Consider the following 20,520-nt stretch of genomic DNA (forward strand, 5'->3'; position numbering starts at 1 on the left):
GGGGGAATAACACATGAGGCTACTTCTGAAGTGAATCTTAGATTGAATATTCTTGCATGTAGTTTTATACCAAAACAGCTTCCTTGAAACATTACATTCTTCCTGGTATCCCACTGAAGCCTTTTCATTTAACAAGTATAACTAATTAATGGAAAATGATAAAGCCTTAAAATAGCATTAAGGAAAATTTTACCAAAGTCTGTGCTTAGATCTATATGTTTAGCAAAGGTAATTTCATTGTGTATATTCTTTGTTTGCAACTTTGATAACACTAAAAACAGTGGAAGAGCACTGCTACCAGCAGTAATTCCATTGATTTTTAAAAGCATAGAGGAAGATTACTATGGTGCTTCCCAAATTTATCAAACTTCCAAATCTGATCATTATCCTTCCTCTGATCTCAGCTAAGTGGTATTTATGGGGTTTGTGTCAGTGCCTTCGGTGATGTTATGAGGACAGTGTTTTCATACTGATGAGCTGGTCTGGGCTGCATTCTTCTCCAATACGGTCACTGTGGAGTGTTTTTTTTTTTTTTTTTTTGTTTTGTTTTGTTTTAAGCAAAAGCTTTCAGAGCTCTTCCTTCCTGTTTCTATTCAGTTAAATTTCATTGCAGTGCTTTAGGAAAATTCCATTTGTTATTTGGATATTATTTCTAATTTCAAGCTACTCTGAAATGTATGCTAAATTTTATGTTGATTGATTTCCTTGCTCCTCACAGTTTGCTTGTTGTCTGTAGAAGTCTCTGTGAATACTTTTTTTTTGCTTTCAAGGAGCTGAGAAGTTAGTTTTCCTATACATACTCTACTGAACTTCACATACAATATGTTAGAGCCATGGTCAATGTATATAAAGTGTGATTATCCTAATGATCTGACTATGGATGTATTTAATGTTACAGTTAAAAAAAAAAAAAAAAAGCCTGTCGATCTAAGGATTAAACTAAAGGAAATGTTATTCATATAGTTTTAAATTCTAATAGCATTTCCTAAACGTATGCTTCAGCAGCGCACAAATGTTCTGAATACTGAATAATGTGCAATGCAGAAAGATAAATATTAACTTAAATATGTACTTATTTATTACCTAATTTCCTTTTATCATGATGAAGGATTTTTAGGTCAAACACAACAAATTGTCAGATTTTTTGTTTGTTTCTTTGATTATTGTTTGTTAGGTTTTTTAATTAGATGAATGGTGAATATTCTCATGCCTAACACCTTTCTTTTTCTTACCTTTTATGTCGTCAAGATATCAAGTACATCAGACGTTTCATACCTAGCATGAATTATATTTTTACTTTATGAAGGATGACAAGCAGAAAGCTGTTAGGAAGTGGCTTGAAGATCATTTGAGTTCTTTTCTAAAGATACAAATGTCTGTGGTAGCAATGGCTGAGCTTAAAGGTTTGGTTTGTTACTGTAATTTTTTTCCTCAACCAAAAGGATTTCTTTGGTTTTCAGCCCCCTCTGAAAGCCTTGCCTCTCATAAGACATCTTTCATAGGAGATGCGTGAGGTTTTATTTCAGTATTTCAACTCTGATAGTGCTCATACTCAGACTTAATGGCTGCTGTCCCTCCAAAGCAGGATTAAGGATTCTTTGGCAAGCATTGGATGCAGTAATCGAATGAAAGATTTATGTCAGAATTAATTCCCTACACTTAAGATAAATAACAGTACTGTGTAATACTGAAGGATTCATAAGCATTACTGTGACAAATATTTAAAAAAATCTGTTGTAATATCATCTTGACAAAGATGTGATAGGACCTGAATTTCTTTTGCTGAAGAACATATTTATTGATTGCACTTTGATTTTTTCCAAAACAAAAAATGAACTTATTTTTGACAAAGATGTATTAACGTTTAATATATCTACTCTTTTAAGTTGTTTCCTGGAGGAAAAACAAACCAACACCAACAACAAAACCAAAACACTATGCAAATACTTGTTTGTGATGCTGATCACTTATTTTCAGTGGAATTAACTTTTCATCAGGAACTTAACTACAAGAAAGCTGGGGAGGGCTTTTCAATAAGGGCATGTAAGTGACAGGATGAGGGGATATGGCTTTAAATTGGAAGAGGGTAGACTTAAACTAGATATCAGAAATTCTTTACTGTGAGGGTGGTGAGACACTGGAACAGGTTGTGCAGAGAGGTTGTGGTTGCCTCCTCTTTGGAAGCATTCAAGGCTGGGCTGGATGGGGCTTTGAGCAACCTGATCTAGTAGGAGGCGTCCCCACCTGTAGCAGGGGGGTTGGAACTAGGTGATCTTAAGGGTCCCTTCCAACACAAACCATTCTATGGTTCTAGGAAACATCACCTTCAATCTCACCAGGGTTTTCTGTGAACTGTCAGCTGTAACTTTCCTCCTTGTGGTTTTTTTTTTTTTTTTAATTAATTTCATGTAAAATTACTCACTGAAGCAAAGACCATTTCTAAACAGTATTATAAAACAGCATCATGTCTCAAGTATTCGCTGACCATTGATCTCAGTACTTGATGGATTTGAATGTGTGTAATAAAGTTTAAGAATATTTCATTGTTCCGTGTATTATGTGAAACCCTGACTTGATGGTTTTGATTCTCTGCTTGAAAATACAGACTTTTTTTTCCTCTTAAAACTTAATAGAAATGCACAGAGTCTGCATTAATGTTATGGTTTTAAACACTGTGGCCTGTGTTTGTCTTCTTAGCATAAACTCTGGGAAATGGAACTACACAGATACACATGCACTTGTGTGTATGTATACAAGAAAGAAGAAGATGCCACTTACTGGTTTTAGAGCCCAGAGGTGAATTTTGACAGCTTTCCAGGGAAGCTAAATTCTTTGGAGACTGAAGTTCCTATGAGATTTGTGAAAATAAGCAGTAGGAAAAGAGAGGGAGGGAGAGGAGAGTATGTGCATTTAGTGCTCCCAACAAAGAAGATACTTTTATTCACTTTTACCTTTTGTTAGACACCAGAGTTTGTGTTGAGCACCAAGTATGAGACATAGGTCTGTAGGATGTGTTGAGCTTCATTGATTCTGTCACGTATTATTACCTCTTTTTATTGTAATTGCCTGGCAGTCAGGGAGTTAAAAAAAAAAAAAAAAAAAAAGACATTATTGGTCTTTGGTATTCTGTTAGTGCATGTAAATTCTTAACATTTCACTATCTGAAACATGAGACTGCTATTGGAATGAACTTTCCTTTTGGAAAGGGAACTGCTTGAATGAGTAGCAGAAGGCAGAAAGTGTGTGTGCATGGGAAGGCATGCTTTTCTGTCATTGCTAAGCAAGGTGTAATAAAGATGGTGTTTTTTCTGGCTGAGGAATTGTACTGAATACTAAAAGCCAGCAGATGAGAGTGGGGTCAGTTTTCAGTATTAGAACGTTAAGTGTTTTTGGGCAGAGTTTGAATGAATGATGGTTCTGCAGTGGCTTATATGAACACCTTGCAGAGGGAGAAAGGCAACCGACAAGAAAAATATCAGTTGTATTTTATTTGTTTAGAAATAACTTGCTTTGCAGGACTGGGGTATCCTACCACATGAAGATGCTCACATGAGGTTGTTTCTTCTGATTTCTCAGCAGTGTTCTCCCAGCCTGTATTCCAGAGCACACAGTGAGTGTGTAGTTCAAGATGTGCTCCTATCTAGCCACAGTTAGAATCACTGAGTTATGTTATTTAAAATGGTGTGGCACCAAATCATGCCAAATATAACACACAAATTTCTTAATAGAAAATAAAATTGTAGGTAAATATCGTTAGTCTCAGATCACCAATGGAGTCACAGGGAGAAGACAACTGCCTGGATTACGGAAGTGCTTTGAAAAAATAATCTAACTCTGTTCTTAGGAGTTCTTCATTCCCTTTTGTTAAGAAAAGAATTTAAAAAACCAACACAACCAAAACCAGATTTCCAACACTCACTGCTATAGCTATGTTCTCAAAATAAAAATCCTTGCTGCCCCAACTACTGTCAGTCAGTGTGATCTCAGCATGTGAGTTAGAACCTCTCACTGAGGATCTCAGATACTTTTCTGTGCTGTGAGCCAGTCTCCTGGCTCCTGCCTTAGGTATCCAAAAGTCATGAAGAGGAATTCAGACCCATAGTTTGTTTAGAATTAAGATGACTTGGGGATGGCAGTGTGGTAGTTTACTGGGAATAGTTGTGAAGTATGAGCGACATAGATGTAGTACTGCTTGTTTCTATAATTTGATCATCAGTCTTACTGAAGTCATCAATCTACACAAATTTGATTCATATTCTGATTTTAGGCATTCTTCCTGAATTTCAGTGACTTATTTTTCACCTTAGTGCTTTCTAAAGCATTAGCTCCAATATTGATTGGTTTTTGGCAGTGTAAATAATTTGGTCAAGTTAGCACAATCTGAGATTGCGCCTTTCCTTCAGTGGTGCTTCAGTATTCAATGATAGATTTGAAATCCTGTTGTGTATGTAAGTGGTAATGATATGGAAATCTACAGTAGTTTCCAAGCAATTTGGTCTTCATACAAATTAATGGAGTGATAATCGTGCATTGCAACCTGTAGATAAAGAACATGGATGTGACATTCCCTTTGTCAAGCAATTCAGCTGCCTGCATAGGCACGCCAAATAAGAAAGCTATGAACAGAAATTGTAGTCAGACTTTTCCAAAAGAAAAACATCTGGATCTCACTGGATGTGTAAAATATGTTGAAATGGTGAGAAATTACATGGAAGAGAGAATAAGATGATCACTTATGAGTCAGTGTGAGCTGTTTTAAATGTCCATAAAATGCTTTTTTTTGTAATCTTGTCAAGTTTCATCTAGTAGATGAACATTGTAAATCAATTTGTATTAATCCAGACAGTTAAGTAGATAGATCCAGCTTTGTGGGAGGTGACAATGGCATCCAAATGGCTTTTTTTGCACCATTGCTGGCTCAGAGGCTGTACCTGCACAGGGATAAGGGTAAATGACTGGGGAAGGTCCCACATTGAGCTTTGTGAACTTAGCAGAGGCTGAAAGCCTGGCAAGAGCTTGGGCAGCTTGGGCATGGTGCATGTTCTGTTGGCCATGGGTGCCGGTGTGGTAACCTTGACCCACAGTCCCTGCGCTGCTGGCTCTTTGGTTTGATGTAGGCTGCTGTGTTTTAGCTGCTGTATGCTTATGCAGAGGCTGTGATTTTTAACTCTGCTGAACTAGTCAGGAAGAGATAAAACTTGTGTATAGTCAGCTCAATATAGTGAACTAAAATAAACTTTGTTTCAATTAAAGGGAGAGTATTTATACTGCTTTTATCTACTGGTTTAATAACATTTTTTAAAGTCACATCTTCAGGGGTGTGTGGACAATTTCATTGTGCAGATCAGCTCTGCACCCTCTACACTGTGGGTAGTTATTCCCAGACCTCCTTGAATTGGAACTGAGCACACTCAGATATTACTATGATATGGCCGCATTCTTTCTGAATGTTTTTTCTGCAGTATATGTAGATCCGTCAGCAAAAGGTGCCTACATAAAATGAATGATTGTTGAACTGAGACCTTAAATATAGCATTGATGTGACGTGATTTTTGAGGGAAAATGCTTTCCTGGAAGAAATTAATCTTTGTGTGCTTTCCCTGAGGATGGCAGTGATTTCTCAAAGCATAAGTATTTCTGTCTACTTCACATCTCACTCTAGTACTTCTACCAAGCAGTAGCTCAGTTTTAAGCTCTGTTGCTCTCCAGCTACACTGCATTGCTGCTGTGGAACAACATTTGTGCTGCGTGTTTTGTTTTGTTTTGTTTTTCTTTTTTTTCCTAAAGGATGTATGTGGTTAACAGGGAAGCAAGGATTTCAATTGTTGTTGTGCTAGCATATTCACCATTAGAATATGCTTTATTATCATTATGGGAGTTCAGCTTTTTGGTCTGTGTAATAAAGTTTTAAGAATAGAACATTGATCATGAGGCTCAGTGAGATCTTGGCAGTGTGTATAGGTAGGTGACCGATGGCAATGCACAAAAGCTGTGGAACCAGACTCTTCCTCCAGTGCCCAGCAAGAGGTGAGAAGCAGTGGATAGATGCTGAAATATAGTAAGCCCCATTTAGACATAAAAAAAAAAAAAAAAAAAAAACAAAAAAAAAACAAAACATTTTACTCTGGGCACAGCTGAATACTGATACAGACTGCTCAGAGAGGTTGTGGAGTGTCTACCTTGGAGGCGTTCAAAAACTTGAGTGGACGCAATCATAAGCAGTCTGTTCCAAATGACCCTGCTTGAGCTGGGTGTTGGACTAGACGGGGGGGAGGGAAGGGCTTTCTGCCTTTATGATGCTATGATCCTGCCATAGGTACTGGTCATAGTAAGAAGTATTTTAATTCTAGTACTCCGGTGTTAAGGCTTCTTCATTTTATGATATGACACGCAATATATGACACTGCCAATTTTTTCTATGAACAGATGTTGAAGAACAATGTCCTTAAAAACAAAATAAACAAGTGGTCATAGTCATCCATTCAGGGAGAAAGCTGAAAAAAAAATGCTTTTAAGTAACTCAGTTTTGTATGGTGAATGACTTAATAATAAATGTTTACTTGTAACTACACCTGTAGGATTTCATATTTTCCCATGAGTGGCAAATAGTTCTGTTCAGTAAGAGACTTCAGAAACCAGGTAGGACTGGTCCATGAGTAATTCACAGATAGAAAACTCATTCTTTCCTTTTCTGTGTCAAGTAAGCTTCTCAGCTTCAAAACAATAATAATGTATTTTTCAAAAACTATTTTAGAGACATAGCCTGTAGAGTATACAGAAGAACTTAATTACTAAGATTCTAAAGGTAAGTTTGCATTAATTTTTGAGAACTGGAAACTAGGCTAAGCTGAGCTCTGTTTCCTTACGTTACAACTTAAAACAGTTGATCTTGCCTGAGTTAAGTCTGAAATAAATATAAAGCTTGTAACATTTTATTCTGACTAAAAGTAATTTCAGCTGTAGCTAGTGGGCTGCCTTTTTTTTTATTTATTTAAATGCTAGCTGAACTTTGAATCTTGCTTAATATTTGAAGTACAGCTTGATTCTAACAGTGCAAATGTGGTTGTAGTGAGGACCCTCTGTTTGAGGTGTGTGGTTGTAATAAGGACACATTTGAATCACGATCAAAGGGACATCTCTGCATATAGCCTAAGAAACCAGATTTTAATAGTGTAAAACAGCTGTAGTACCTCTTTCATGACACGTAATAACTTGCTAAAAAGTGACTTCTTAAGAATGAGTTCTCCATTTACTGAATGTTTGTTTTTATAGAAAAATATTAAGTGCAAGTTCAGCCAGACTTTTTATTGATGTCTGAAGTATGATCAGATACTTTGACTTTCGCTTTTAGCAGTATTTGTCTCTAAACGTGTTTTTTACTGGTATGCTCGTTAATCTCAAAATTTCCTTTTTTTCTTTCTCTTCTTTTTCTCCAGTGGGAAGAGATTAGTGGTGTTGATGAGCATTATACTCCAATCAGAACTTACCAAGTGTGCAATGTTATGGATCACAGTCAAAACAATTGGCTGCGAACAAACTGGATTCCACGCAATTCAGCGCAGAAGATATACGTGGAGCTCAAATTTACCTTGAGGGACTGCAATAGTATCCCTCTAGTTCTGGGCACTTGCAAAGAGACTTTCAACCTGTATTACATGGAATCCGATGATGACCATTTGGCAAAGTTCAGAGAGCACCAATTTACAAAGATTGACACCATTGCAGCTGATGAGAGCTTCACCCAGATGGATCTTGGGGACCGGATTCTCAAGCTGAATACAGAAGTCCGCGAGGTGGGACCTGTTAGCAAGAAGGGCTTTTACTTGGCTTTCCAAGATGTAGGTGCATGTGTTGCCTTAGTCTCGGTGCGAGTGTACTTCAAGAAGTGCCCTTTCACTGTCAAGAACCTCGCCATGTTTCCAGATACAGTTCCTATGGACTCCCAGTCCCTGGTGGAGGTGCGGGGTTCTTGTGTCAATCATTCCAAGGAGGAAGAGCCACCCAAGATGTACTGCAGCACGGAAGGAGAATGGCTAGTGCCCATAGGGAAGTGCTTGTGTAATGCTGGCTATGAAGAAAGAGGCTTTGCGTGCCAAGGTAACGATGCACTCCATGTTCATAGCTCAATTATTAACAGGGCTTTCCCTTTATGTCCCTACTCTGTGTATTGGGTCATGTTAATTTTCTGCAAACTCTTGAGAGAAATAAATTAGTCCATAAAATTGCCATGGAAATGAGGCTTATTTGGTCTGTGTAAATAATGTAATTTAATTTTGAAATATTTGACAAGGTTAAAACATTGATTTTTAGCTGATACATTATGTAGCAAGTGTAGTTTCTCTTACCACTCTTGGAATTTCTTTTGGTAGATTATACCTTTCTCAAATGCGTTTGTTATGTTGGAATATGTTGTTTTTTTCTGTGAGCGTTTCTTAACTTTGTGTCTGAATGTATAAGTAGTTAATATCTACTGCTGAGCTGCACTGATTAGTTGGGGTTGATCAGAAAAAAATATATACAATTTGTTCAGGTAGTGATGTAGTACCTAAATGCAGATGCATTTGGAAAATTAATGTTTAAATATCAAAATTGCATTTTCATGGAAATGCTCGTGTATTCAACTCAAAATCATTTTCTTCATACTTATTGATTTCTGCAAACTGTGGTTATGTGAATGCTCCCAAGAACAGAGACTTACACCAGAGACGTTGATTTTTTTTTTTTTTTTTTCAGAAATGCTCTTTCAGATGTTATAAAAATACATAATGTATTTATCCAACTTCAAATATTAATCAAAAGACTGGTGGTCTATGTTTTGCTTTTTACAGAAACATGGTATGGATTTTTTTGACTAGTTAAAATTTTAACCTCATTTCACAGAGCCTGGCTCTGTTAAATTGTCTTAAGTAAATGAGTAGAAGTTAAATGTAAATATCTGGAAAGGTCATAGATGGAGGGAGTAGTAGCTGAGATGTTTATTGTGTGGTGTGATGTGAAGATATGTATGCAGATATGCATGTATCCATAAGAGCAGAAATTTCAAAGCTATTGATATTTTACTATTCTGAACCTGGCTGAGAAAAGCTTTTTCCTTTCTCATTAGTTTGAAGGCAATCTTATATAAACATAGCAGTGCTGGAGGGCTATTAGGGTCTGACCAAGCCAGAGTAGATATAGCTGTGTAGTTGTAAAACATACTCCTCTGATTATGGCGACTTTTTGACAAAAGGACAGGTAAGATTTGTAGGAGAGGAGTAAGAGTGTTTGATTTGATTTTGTTTTTGCTCTGAATATGAATAACGTGAGGAGTTGAGTATTTGTTTTTCTACATTTAGATACAGATACTAAGAACGAATTAAACTGTACTGCTAAGAGCTAAAATGAGGAGAGGATATTTTATTGTGCAGAAATGCCTCAGCTAAGGCCTCCTATAGCTAAAAATGTTAGAAAGTTGGTAATACTCTTCCAATTACTGCATGTAGTCTTGTTAACTACAAAAACTTTTGTCTTGTGGATAGTTGAAAGCTGTTGGATTAGAATTTAAATTACACATGATCACAAAAAGGCAATCACTGCAGAAAGTGTCAGACTGAAAATGAGCAAACAAGTGGAATTTAATAAAATACATAAAATAAATCATTTGATTAAGAACAGATTTTCAGGTGCTTGGGGAAGTCTAGACATAGAAAACTCAGCTCTCCAGAGATTAGGGTAATAGTGAATATATGGCATAGAGTAATAGTGGGTTACCAGGGACATATATGGGTGTATCATGCATGATTTTGAAGACATAAAATCAGGCCATTGAAATACTTATTTTTTTTTTTTCCTCCACTTGCTCACCAACCACTGATCAAGGGAGCGATGCATGATGAAACCATTAGCAGTAGTGACAGGTCATTCTGGTTTATTCTTATTTAACATATAATGTTTTGCTAACTTTTATTGGAAGTCATATTTATCAAATATTGTTGGGGTGATGTGATTGAAGTGATACTCTAAAAGCAGTCAGTAACCCAAAACCTCTGATTTGTTTGCATCTGTAATCCAGCAGGAGTTGAATTGTTCAGAAAAAGAGTTCAGTTTTAAACATATGTTTCAACCTCAGGCTGATGTTCATTCCTGCATCTATCTTTTTTTCTTCACTCTTTTTCCTCCCTTTTGGGCTGGGTCTTGTGGTTTTTCAGTCACAATCAAGGAGAGCAATGTAATCAGGTCTGTTCAGTCTGAAGAAGAGCCAAAATGTAGTGTTGCAAGTATCGGCTGGAACGAAGGCCTTACTGGGGAAAAAAGAAGTTGTTCAGTTAAAGTTTGAAATAGTACCAATGTAGAAATTTTTATTTTCATAGTGGTCAGCAGCATTTACTAACTTGCAGTGGCCATCACTACTTGATCTCATTTCTTGGAATTAATTTTTGTTTGTTTGCTTCTGGAACGTTATTTTCAGAAGCAGTATTATTTTGCATTAGCAGGAGATCATCACTGATGATTAAAAGTAAGGACCCTAACGGTATGCCATCAGCCCATTTAGATTTCATTCAGAACAGTTTCTCTTGAGCGGTTCTGAAGGCATAGTCATGCTCTCAAATGACACAAGCCTTTTTTGTCATTGGTGTGATACAAACATAACCACATTTGACTCTGAAAAGCCTAGGCTGGACTACTAGGCTCATTAAGCATCTTGGTTCTTGTCGGTTAGGTTGTTGTTATGCTCCTGATCCTACCAACTAATCCCCATTTTACAACTTAGCAGTAGGAAGCCGACTTGTTAAAGAATTGGGACCCATTTTGTCATTACCACACTTGTCCTCACTGTTCTGAGTGTGTGGAAAAATGATTTATCCAAAGCTAATTGTATATCCTCACCCTAAGGAATTCTGGTTTTCATAATCTGTGAGTTAACAGTATGAGGATTAACACCTATTACAGCAAATATTTTTACACTTGTTAATTACTTTGGAGGAAGCGGCTTCATAGAAGTTAGAGAAGATGTTACATTTGGACCATTTTGGAAAAGCCATTTTTTCATAGTTTTTTTTTTTTCCTGTTGGCTATGTTAGTTATAATTAGTTAACTAAATATGATGCCTGTAATCCATTGTTTACTATTCATTATGGAAGCTTTGTTAGTACATACTTCATAGTCATCCTAGTAAATTATATTTTAATATTTTCTTGTTGAAAATAACTACTTTACAATATCTTTTCCAAATTGTCTTCACGCCATCCTGATCCTTTATAGCATCTTCTCTGTTAGAATTACTGCTTTAACTTGTTTCAATTAGAAAAGAACATCTGGTTGGAACTACACAGTGAATGTTACTCTTTCCGAGATTCTTCTGTCAGTTCCCCAGTTAACAGGGATAACTCATCTTTTCCATTTTATCCATTTAAAAACAAAAACAAAAAACCCACAAAACGTAGTGAATTAGATCCAAAGGTTTATCTGCCTTAATGTCCTTTCTCTGATAGTGGCTAATAGCAGATTCTTGAGGGGGGAAAAAATAAACACAACTGTACGTAGCGCTGCTTTACTGGGTACATCTTTCATCTTCTACCAATCAGCTTTTTTCTTGCACAGTATTAAGATGTGTCTTGTAAGAAATACTATTTAATAGGAACCAGTATCTTGCCACCTGTTAACTTGTCTACTTTTTTGACTCACTTATTTTGGGCGTCTGTAAGTTTATATGCCCACGAATGTGATAGCTAGTCTTGCGTAGGAAAACATACCTTCTTGCTGTGTGTAAGCCTTATGTTTAAAGTCATTTAAATAAGATTTACCATATCCTTTTATAGTGAGAAAGTAACTGTTGCCTTTTTAGCTTGGGTATTAATGATAGTCTTGATCTATCTTGTCTACTACTTGCTCTGTATTTTCCCAGCTCTAGGTCTATTTTAGTGCCTTCTTATTTGGAGGACAAGCTAATTTTTCCATACTTATCCTTTTTGACTGAGTTATCCATTTTGATTGCCCTTTACCTACTCAAAATAATGCAGCCTTTATAAAACAGACAATGAGGCTGGCATGCAATATCCAAGTTACAAATACACAAAGAACTTATGCAGCGGCATAGTGTTTGGAAAGGAGCATTCACATCACCTGTCCAGTTAGTTATTTGTATGTGGAGACACTAGGCTCTGTTGGGTTTTGAATGATGGAGGAAACAGACTTCATTATGTGAAGGTTGGCTAGTTGGGGTAATAGTATCAAAACAAATGGGTAAATATAGGATAAACATTAGAAAAATTGTCTTTACTGTTAGTTCTGTAATAATTTGGTTGGAGAAATATTGGAAGACTCATTTCAGGAGATGTTTTTTTTTTTTCTAAAGCAGTAACCAGATGATAAAGGAAATCTTGTACTAGCAGGGTTGGACTAATAAACCTCTTCCATCCCAAATGTGTCTATTCTGTTGTTGATTTATTTCATGCACTTTAGAAAGCCTAGCTGGACATGAACCTTTTTTACACTGATATTATCATATAATTAGCAAACATGCAGTGGGCAATTATATACCTACATAGGGCTGTGAGCTTGAATGTTCTTTTGAGTACTGCTGATAGGTGAGGCTTTCACTGAAAAAGTCTTTGTGACTCACCATCAAGTGGAAGGTGAAACTGGTGTGCCTGAAAGGAATGGCTCACTAAGCATTGAATTATGTTTTCAGCACACTACTATGTCAGTGGTTAGTTCTAAATTTTAGTTGCTGGAACTCCAGTAGATCTGAATTGTACATTTTCTCATGATGCTATATAATAAAATCGTAAGTTTAACCTCAAGTGACTGATACATTGTCTATAACAAAGCCAGAAGAAAAAGAGAGGTTTTAATCTGATGGTCCCTTCCCTGTGTGCATCATTTTTAGCAATTAATCATGTGGGCTGAATTGGAGGAAAGGGAGCAAGGGGTGAGGGAGGGAGAGGTGAAGCGTGCCTGGTTATTGAAAAAAAGACTCCACGAAATCTCAACTAACACTAAATTATTCCGTGCTTTAGGTTGTGTATATATATCCCAAATCATATTTCTCTCTCTGTGAGTTTCTGGTGATACGAAAGGAATGCCATCTGTGGCTGCTAAATCCAAACCATTACATTCGTTGCTTAATTCTTTTCACTAGAATGGGTACTGCACTTGAAAAAGTATGTAAAGCATCATTAATACTTAGGATGGAAAACATTCCTCTTTCCTTGGTTATGCTTTTAATAATCATTTTGTCTTTGAATTAGTAAATAAACATTTCAATTGCTTATAGCAGTAGATAAAAACTTCACGTGTAAGGAGAAAAAAAGGTACTGTGAGGAACTGTTTAGCTTTGTGCAAGTGAAAACAGACGGAAGGCACACATGCTTGCTGCATCTGCGGAGACGATAACATTTTCCCTTGGAAATAGCAAAGTGACTCAGGATGTGTTGCTTGTACTTCAGAAGTGTGTGATTTTAAGTTTTAAACTGCGTAGGAACAATTATGTTAAATAAAGTATAGGAACTGATCGTAAAGCGATTATGTCATATAAGGAAAGAAAACTCTTACTAGTTCTTTTATGTGAAATCTGAAAAAGCTTATGAATTCCTGTTTTTTAAAGAAGAGCTTTGAGGTACGTTTTTTTCCTTAAATTTGAAGTATGTTTTCAATTTTAAGAGTTTTTTTTAAGAAAGGGAGTCTTAATCTTTCGAGCCAGTAAACGTAAAATGACAGCAGCTATAAATTATAAATTACTTTATTTGTAAAATATTCATTGTTTTCATTCACTTTATATTCTATAAGTACATAACCAGAGCACATGGTTGAGGGATTTACCTTTCTCCTTAGAATTTATTTGACTCTTAGAAAGTTACATGAGAGATAACTAGATGATTTTTTCATATTGGCAAAATTAATTCTGCTCTGAATAAGATATTCAGAAAGATTACAGCCAACTTATTATGTAATATTTTCTATTACAAATCTGGAAAATATTCTCACGATTTGTACATCATAAGTGTAGACTGAAATTACTTGGACAAAATGTTGTGGTTTATGAACATATTTGTCACATGTCCTGAACAGGCCATAATTAAAAAAAGAACATTCTACAATTACTCAAAATAAGATTTTTTGGTGTGACACTGTGCAGGTTCTCAAGTTAAAATGCAGATGCTCTGCAGTTACGTAAGAAACTTGAGTACATTTCTTGCGGGTTGTGGCAGACATATTTAAACAAAAGCATGTTTGCAAATATCTTTATTCGTTTTTAATAAAACTCATAAGTTTTCCTTAAAACTTCTTAATACTTTTCCCCAAGTTATTCCATGCTAGTATGTTAGCATGTTGCATCAGTACGTACTTCAGAATTGAATTTTCTGAGTGTATTTGAAACTAGTCTGGAAATGGAAATGTTTGCTCAATAAATACTTGCACAAACATTAGTGACTGGCACAACACAACTGAAGACAGTACAGTTGCACTGTATCTCTTGCAGATCTCTTTAGAGCTGGTGCTTGCTGTGCCTGAGAGTGCATTACATCCATGCTTTTCAAGCAGCAAAATACCCCATGAAATAAGACTTTGGTATATGCTAGGTATAGATCCAGGGTTCCCAGTTTAGTAAGTATATGTGATATATTTGTTCTTAACACAGAAATTTCCACCTTAATTCTGTGATTCTTACATGCTACCATGGAATTGTTGCACAGGATTTTACTGCAAGTATGTCACTGATTTCTATCACTGAGAATCCTAAGGGATGTTGGTGGCATTTCTGCAACCTTTTTGTTTTAATGGTTTTGCTTCTTTGGATGTTTTCAAAAAGATATAAAGCTAAATTAATAGAGCCATCCTGAATGTATTTTACTTGTACTTTCTTTGGTGACTTTGAATAGAAGCGTAGCTTAGAGCAGCACAAAGATTGTATTGTCAGTGTGAAGTCATTGAGCATGCACTTATCCATCAGTTTTTCTGCCTGTTCATAGAGTTATTTGACAATCCTTTGTTAGTTACAGAGTAGAGCTTACAAAGGCTAACAGGGGTTTGTATTACAACTGACAGCTGGCACTAGGCTTTAATAGAGAGCAATTGTAGTGAGAACTGCAAGTTTTGATAACGTTCAACAAATATGCTCTTAAAGTAAGAATCATCTTGAAAGAGTACAGGAAAACAAGAATATATGTATGTCTGCTGCTCCTCAGCGTGAAGCACATGTTGTCAAAACATACTGTTGGCAGACATCTAAATAACCAGTAATTGATATCAGACTTCACTGGAAGCACTTAGACCACAGATTTCCAGCCTTTTGACCACCTGGGCCACATTGGATGAAGAAGAAGGTGTCTTGGGCCACTTACACATAGGTTGCTTGAAAACTAATGCCTCCTATTTTATTTCAATAGAAACAACAGCAGACCCAAAGAGCACAGTTATGCTTCAATAAAGCAAATTCAAAGCTATGAAACACTATTTTTTCAATATAGTCACCACTATTAGCTATGCGTTTTTGCCAGCGGTGAACAAGAGCCTGCATGCCACACTCGTAAAAATCTGCATGAGCAGATGTGACCACTGTTGCTGTCACTGCTGCTGAAATGCACCACCCACTGCTTCAGTGTGCTCACATCTACTGTTTGATCTCCATTAACGTTCAGCAAGGGTTAATGAATGTCAATGGGTGCCATTTCTTCTGCATGGAGGAATTCAGTGACCCACCTTTGCTTCATCCACACTTCTATGTCAGATGCTATTTTGTCGGAATGCCCCTCTGCTGCCATCTGTCACATGGCAACAAAAGGTAACAAAATATGGGTGGGAAGGTTGAACCTCTATTGCTATACTGCTATCGGCATCCCCTTTTGTTAGGGGATGTTGACATGAACCAACATAATAAAATGGGAGGCGTTACTTTCAGAGCAGCCATGTGTAATATAGTTCATGTATATAAATAAAATTTATTTTAAGGTTTTTTTTTAAATTAAAATATTTTAAAAGTGAGCAACAAACGCATAAAAGTAGTGGAGTATTTGACCTTGTTTTTGTGAAACTAATGTGTTAATCTGGTTTCATGGCAGTGGTAGCCATTCTTAGTGAGTTCTCAAAGTGTTCATCAGAGATTTTTGATGAAATCTTAATCTTATGCTTCATCCTCGAAAACAGGTGTTCACAAATGTACGTACTGCTAAAAAGTGATCATCTGAATAAGGCATGACTGTGAGGTGAGGGACATTTCTTACTAGGAAGAGAGCTTATGAAAGTCTGGGAAAGAGACATGATCGAATTTTTGATTGCGAATCTGTACATCCCATTTGAAAATTTACAGGTAATCTAACTATGATGGCTGAAAATGGGGTCACAAATGAAAAAAGTGATTTTTCTTTCTGTAATCTTGAAACCTACTCTCAAATTTCATCAGAACAGAAGGCAAGGCTGCATGTTCTTCTTTGTTCACAGAACTGCGTTTAGCCAGCATATGAAAATGCGTAACGTTATTTGCCACCACTTGAGCTGGTGCTGTGCTGCACCCCTTGCCCTGAATTCAATCCAGGTAGGGTTGGCAGTACACTGATGTTTGGTTGGTGCTGAGGGACTGGGCTGGGCTGCTTGGTGGGCCAGAGCCACCACCATGATGATTTAGGGCAGAGGGCAGCTGCTGTGTTAGCGGAGCCAGGCTGTGAATTGGACATACCTGACTTAGTTTGTGAAAGTATTGAAATTGTCTGTTTCTTTGGATTACAAATGGAAAGACTAATTGTGTTCCTAATCTCTAATTTTCTTTTCATTCATGTTGTGTTGTATTCTTGATAACATGAGTGTTATAACCTGGACTTCACATGATCTTTTTAGGAAAAAAAAAAAAAAACAACCAAGAAGTTCATTGTCCAGACTGTGGGGTTTCACCTTTAAGTACCTATCCACGACGTATACCATAACAGTTGGCATCTCTGTTGTGCTAAAGCAGAAGTAGACTTCAGCAAGGGCAAATCCATTACAGGTCAAGGAGGAGAATTATTTCACTATCGTGAATCTGTGGGTTCAGTGTTTGTCTACTGCAAGGTTAAAATTTGATGTGATAATTTAGAACAGCTGCTCTTTGACAGAAAGATTCACTTTCGACAAGGGAAGAAAAAAACATATGGTGTAAGTTGTCACGATGCCAACCCTGAGTAACCGCAGAAGCAATGCAGGACAGTTCTCTAAGCAATACGGTTGAAGTAATGTGTTTTTACTTACCTTCAGCACTTCCAGTCGTTATGCTTCTTTTGAATTATACCTTATTCCGTGACAGTATTTTTGTTGATATTTTAAAATAATATCTTTTAATAAAAGATATGATTCAGTGGCAGAAGAAGGTTGTAGGATTAAAAAAAGATACGGTCTTTGTACTGCAGAAATGTATCAAAGTTTCATAAACAATTTCTTCAGTTTTCAACCATAACATACTTCGTTTAATACATGAGTTCATTTGTGTTTAGCAGAGTATTTAAGTATTCGCTTATGTCACGCTGCCTTTATAAACGTGCTTAAATTCTTGTAAATTGAGCATGTGAATAACAGGAAACGTAATGAAATTAGTCATTTATTGTGGTTAGCTGAAGCGGTAGTGGTCAGCTCACATGTAGGAATGAATTGGTCATCAGGACTTCAGAATCCTAGGAACATTTAATTTGAAGGAACAGCTTTTCATAGAAATTAATGCTAAGTAAAATAAGTGTATTTCCTGCTGTCTTTGATTTGGCACAGTTTTTTAATGGGAGAAGAATAATAATAGAAGAAATTAGAAGTACGCAATACTTAGCTCAACGAAATGCTGAAAACAAGTGAGTAACTCTGCTGGTTGTCTACTTTTGTTAAAAAATGTCTTTTTTCTTTTTTGCCAGGCATTAAATAATAGGAATATGATAAAATAAAAAATAATAAAAATCTTTCTTTTAGGAAAAAAATAACAAAGAAAATTTATAAGATGGTTATTATAAAGCAGTAAAACATTTTTTAGTGGTCATCTGTTACCCACCTGAAATAAGAAAGGCCATAAAGTTTATGTAACATTATATTAAAGTCAGATATTAAACATGCTCTTTGATGTTTTGCAACATTATACAGAGATTTGACCTAACCTGAACAGTCCCTTAGTAGCTATAGAGCTAATTCTAAGATTCAGATACCCGTGCCTAAATGTATTATGCAGGAGTTTTAAATTTTACATTATTCCCAGTAAGCCATAAGATGCAATAAAAACTATTCTTTTTATACAAAGGAATACAAACAAATTATTCAACTGTGTGTCGTTCCAGTTTAAGAGGGGCATCTCTAGCTGCTAGATGAACACTAGATCTCCAGTGTTCTCTTCTAGACTACAGAAGAACGTGAATTCTCTCAAGCTTCACCAGGACTTTTTTTTTTTGTAATGTGATCCTACTAGTGGGATAACAGGTATGGGCAGTTATTTTAACAAGCTGCTCTTCAAATCTGTTCTAGGAATTTCCAAGTTTTGCTCCCTTAAGAATCATGTGGAAAACTAAAACAGGGCTGCGGGATTGTGACTTGAAGTGAAGTCAAGGTGTATTAATCATGAACGTGAGATCACTGTTCCAGCTGTAAAACTGGCACTCATCCTGAAAAATACAGGAGTTGGGTAGGAAGCAGGTCATATTAAACAGAATAAAACATTCAGAAATCTCAGTTAACCATGGCTAATGAACATTCTGTTTCATAAATTAAGGCCATTTGTTAAGCTGCTTGTTATACATTTTATAACCTCTGTGATTTCAGGGCCAAATTTGACTGTGAAGATGTGGTGTCCAGAGCATACACCGTAAGGCTGTATGAATATGTATTTGTTAACACGGGGTGGAAGTAGAAAGGCATTTAATTGCTCTTTTTGTGCACCATTTAATAAGCAATTGCGGTCTTGTTTCTCCTGCTGTGTGAGGGGATGAACTGGCAGTGAAATGAGCTGCAAAAGGGGAATCGCCTACCGTATCTTTTCTCTGCTTGTACTAAGTACAGCAGATGGTGGAGGAAAAGATGGTGTTTGTTTGTTTGTTTGTTTTTGTTTTTTTGTTTTTTTTCTGAAAGAGTCAAAACAGGAAAGTGGATGGGAAGAGAGAAGAATGGAGGGAAGATGTTGCCAGGGTAAGTAAAATAGACCTGTGTGATTCTTTCATTAAAATCTAAATGCGTCTGTTTGTGTTCCTAGAAAATAAAATAATTGAGAAGAGGCTTTGATGAGAAGGGGAAGCATTAATTTGGATTGGGATGGGAGTGAGATCTCATGGTGTCTTGGAAAGGCAGGTGATCATCTCCATGTCTGTCTTCTTCTATGCTTAATTGCCAAAGATGACAGTCAGGTTTACAACAAACTGTAGTGAGTGTTTAAAATCTGGGTCTGTAGGTGCTATGCCTATTTATCTATCTGATTTACCTATCTGATTTCCTGAGAGAAAGAGGTGGAGGAAGAGCACAGTGCAGAGCTTTTGGGGCTAAGAAAGAGATAATCTTTACTCACCTGCACATCGGTGTTGCTGGTCTGTTGTAATCCACAGTGAATCTGAAATTGGGATATGAATGGCATTAATTTCTATTTGATGGGATTTCAATAGTTGTGATTCATATTTGCATGTACTAACAATCTAACCTTTCAATTCTCAGTTGCTCCCTCAAAAGTGAAATATACTGTTTTCTTAATTAAAAAAAAAACAAAACATGGACGCACAAACAAACCAAAAAACCCTACAACTCAAATCCTGTGGTAAAAGCAGGTGTTCAAGCAGAAGTGTGTTTGGTATAAAGTTTGTTTAAAGATGGATTAGGGGCTTCTTTGGATTTGAGTACATTGTTTATCTGTGCAGTAATTACCTTCCAGGACCAATGTGTTCAAATTACTGCCTTAAGACTCAGGCATGCCTTCTATCTTGTATTCTTTTATAATTAGGGATTATCTTATAGCCTGTCACCTATCCATATGTTGGTAAGCTTCCTGGTCTGTTTTGCAGTCATAACAAGCAAGTTGTTACTGCACACTTGCATTAGCATCAGATCCACAGATGTGCATCCACAGATTGCACATCCACTAGATTGAAAAAATTATCCACCATACAGGTGTTTTCTTGTCTTGTTTTTTTAATGGCAGCAAATATTTTATTGTATTAGTATAAAAGAAACATATGCTTTTATGGCTACATAAATGGTGCTGTGAGTAGTTTACTAGAGAAAAAAAAATTGTAGTTATAAGTGCCTAAGAGCCTAGGTTGAGGAGAAAGTTGATTGATTCAGATATTTTTTCAGTTTGTTGTTTTTTTCCTGTTCTTGAGGATTTTTGCTTCCGAGTTGTTGCTGCTTTTCACTTTCCTTGGAAGCACTTGATTGGCTGCAGCTAGCAGTCAGATGCGGCTCAGGGATACTGATTCTCTTGAATTGTTGACTTCTCCTAGGCACCTTGAATGCCTTGAATTCCTCCTGCTGTCTACATTCCTTTTTCTTTTTGCTACAGTTGAGATTGAGTAGGAAGGATATTTTTCCCTGAGTCGTTCTGGCAAATCACTCCAGTTCCCA

The 20,520-nt window shown here is 36.5% G+C and overlaps 1 protein-coding gene across 3 annotated transcripts in view; it reads left to right on the plus strand.

Annotated features, from left to right (window-relative positions):
* EPHA3 (EPH receptor A3) overlaps window positions 1-20,520 on the plus strand; it is a 219,220-nt gene that overhangs the window by 62,047 nt on the left and 136,653 nt on the right. For all 3 annotated transcript variants that reach the window (XM_048945956.1, XM_048945966.1, XM_048945975.1), the window contains one exon: window positions 7,437-8,097. In XM_048945956.1, the coding sequence (XP_048801913.1) occupies window positions 7,437-8,097 (661 nt within the window). The remainder of the gene's footprint in view (window positions 1-7,436; window positions 8,098-20,520) is intronic.

The sequence above is a fragment of the Lagopus muta genome, chromosome 1 (genome assembly GCF_023343835.1).
Source record: "Lagopus muta isolate bLagMut1 chromosome 1, bLagMut1 primary, whole genome shotgun sequence".
In the NCBI taxonomy this organism is placed as follows: Eukaryota; Metazoa; Chordata; class Aves; order Galliformes; family Phasianidae; genus Lagopus; species Lagopus muta.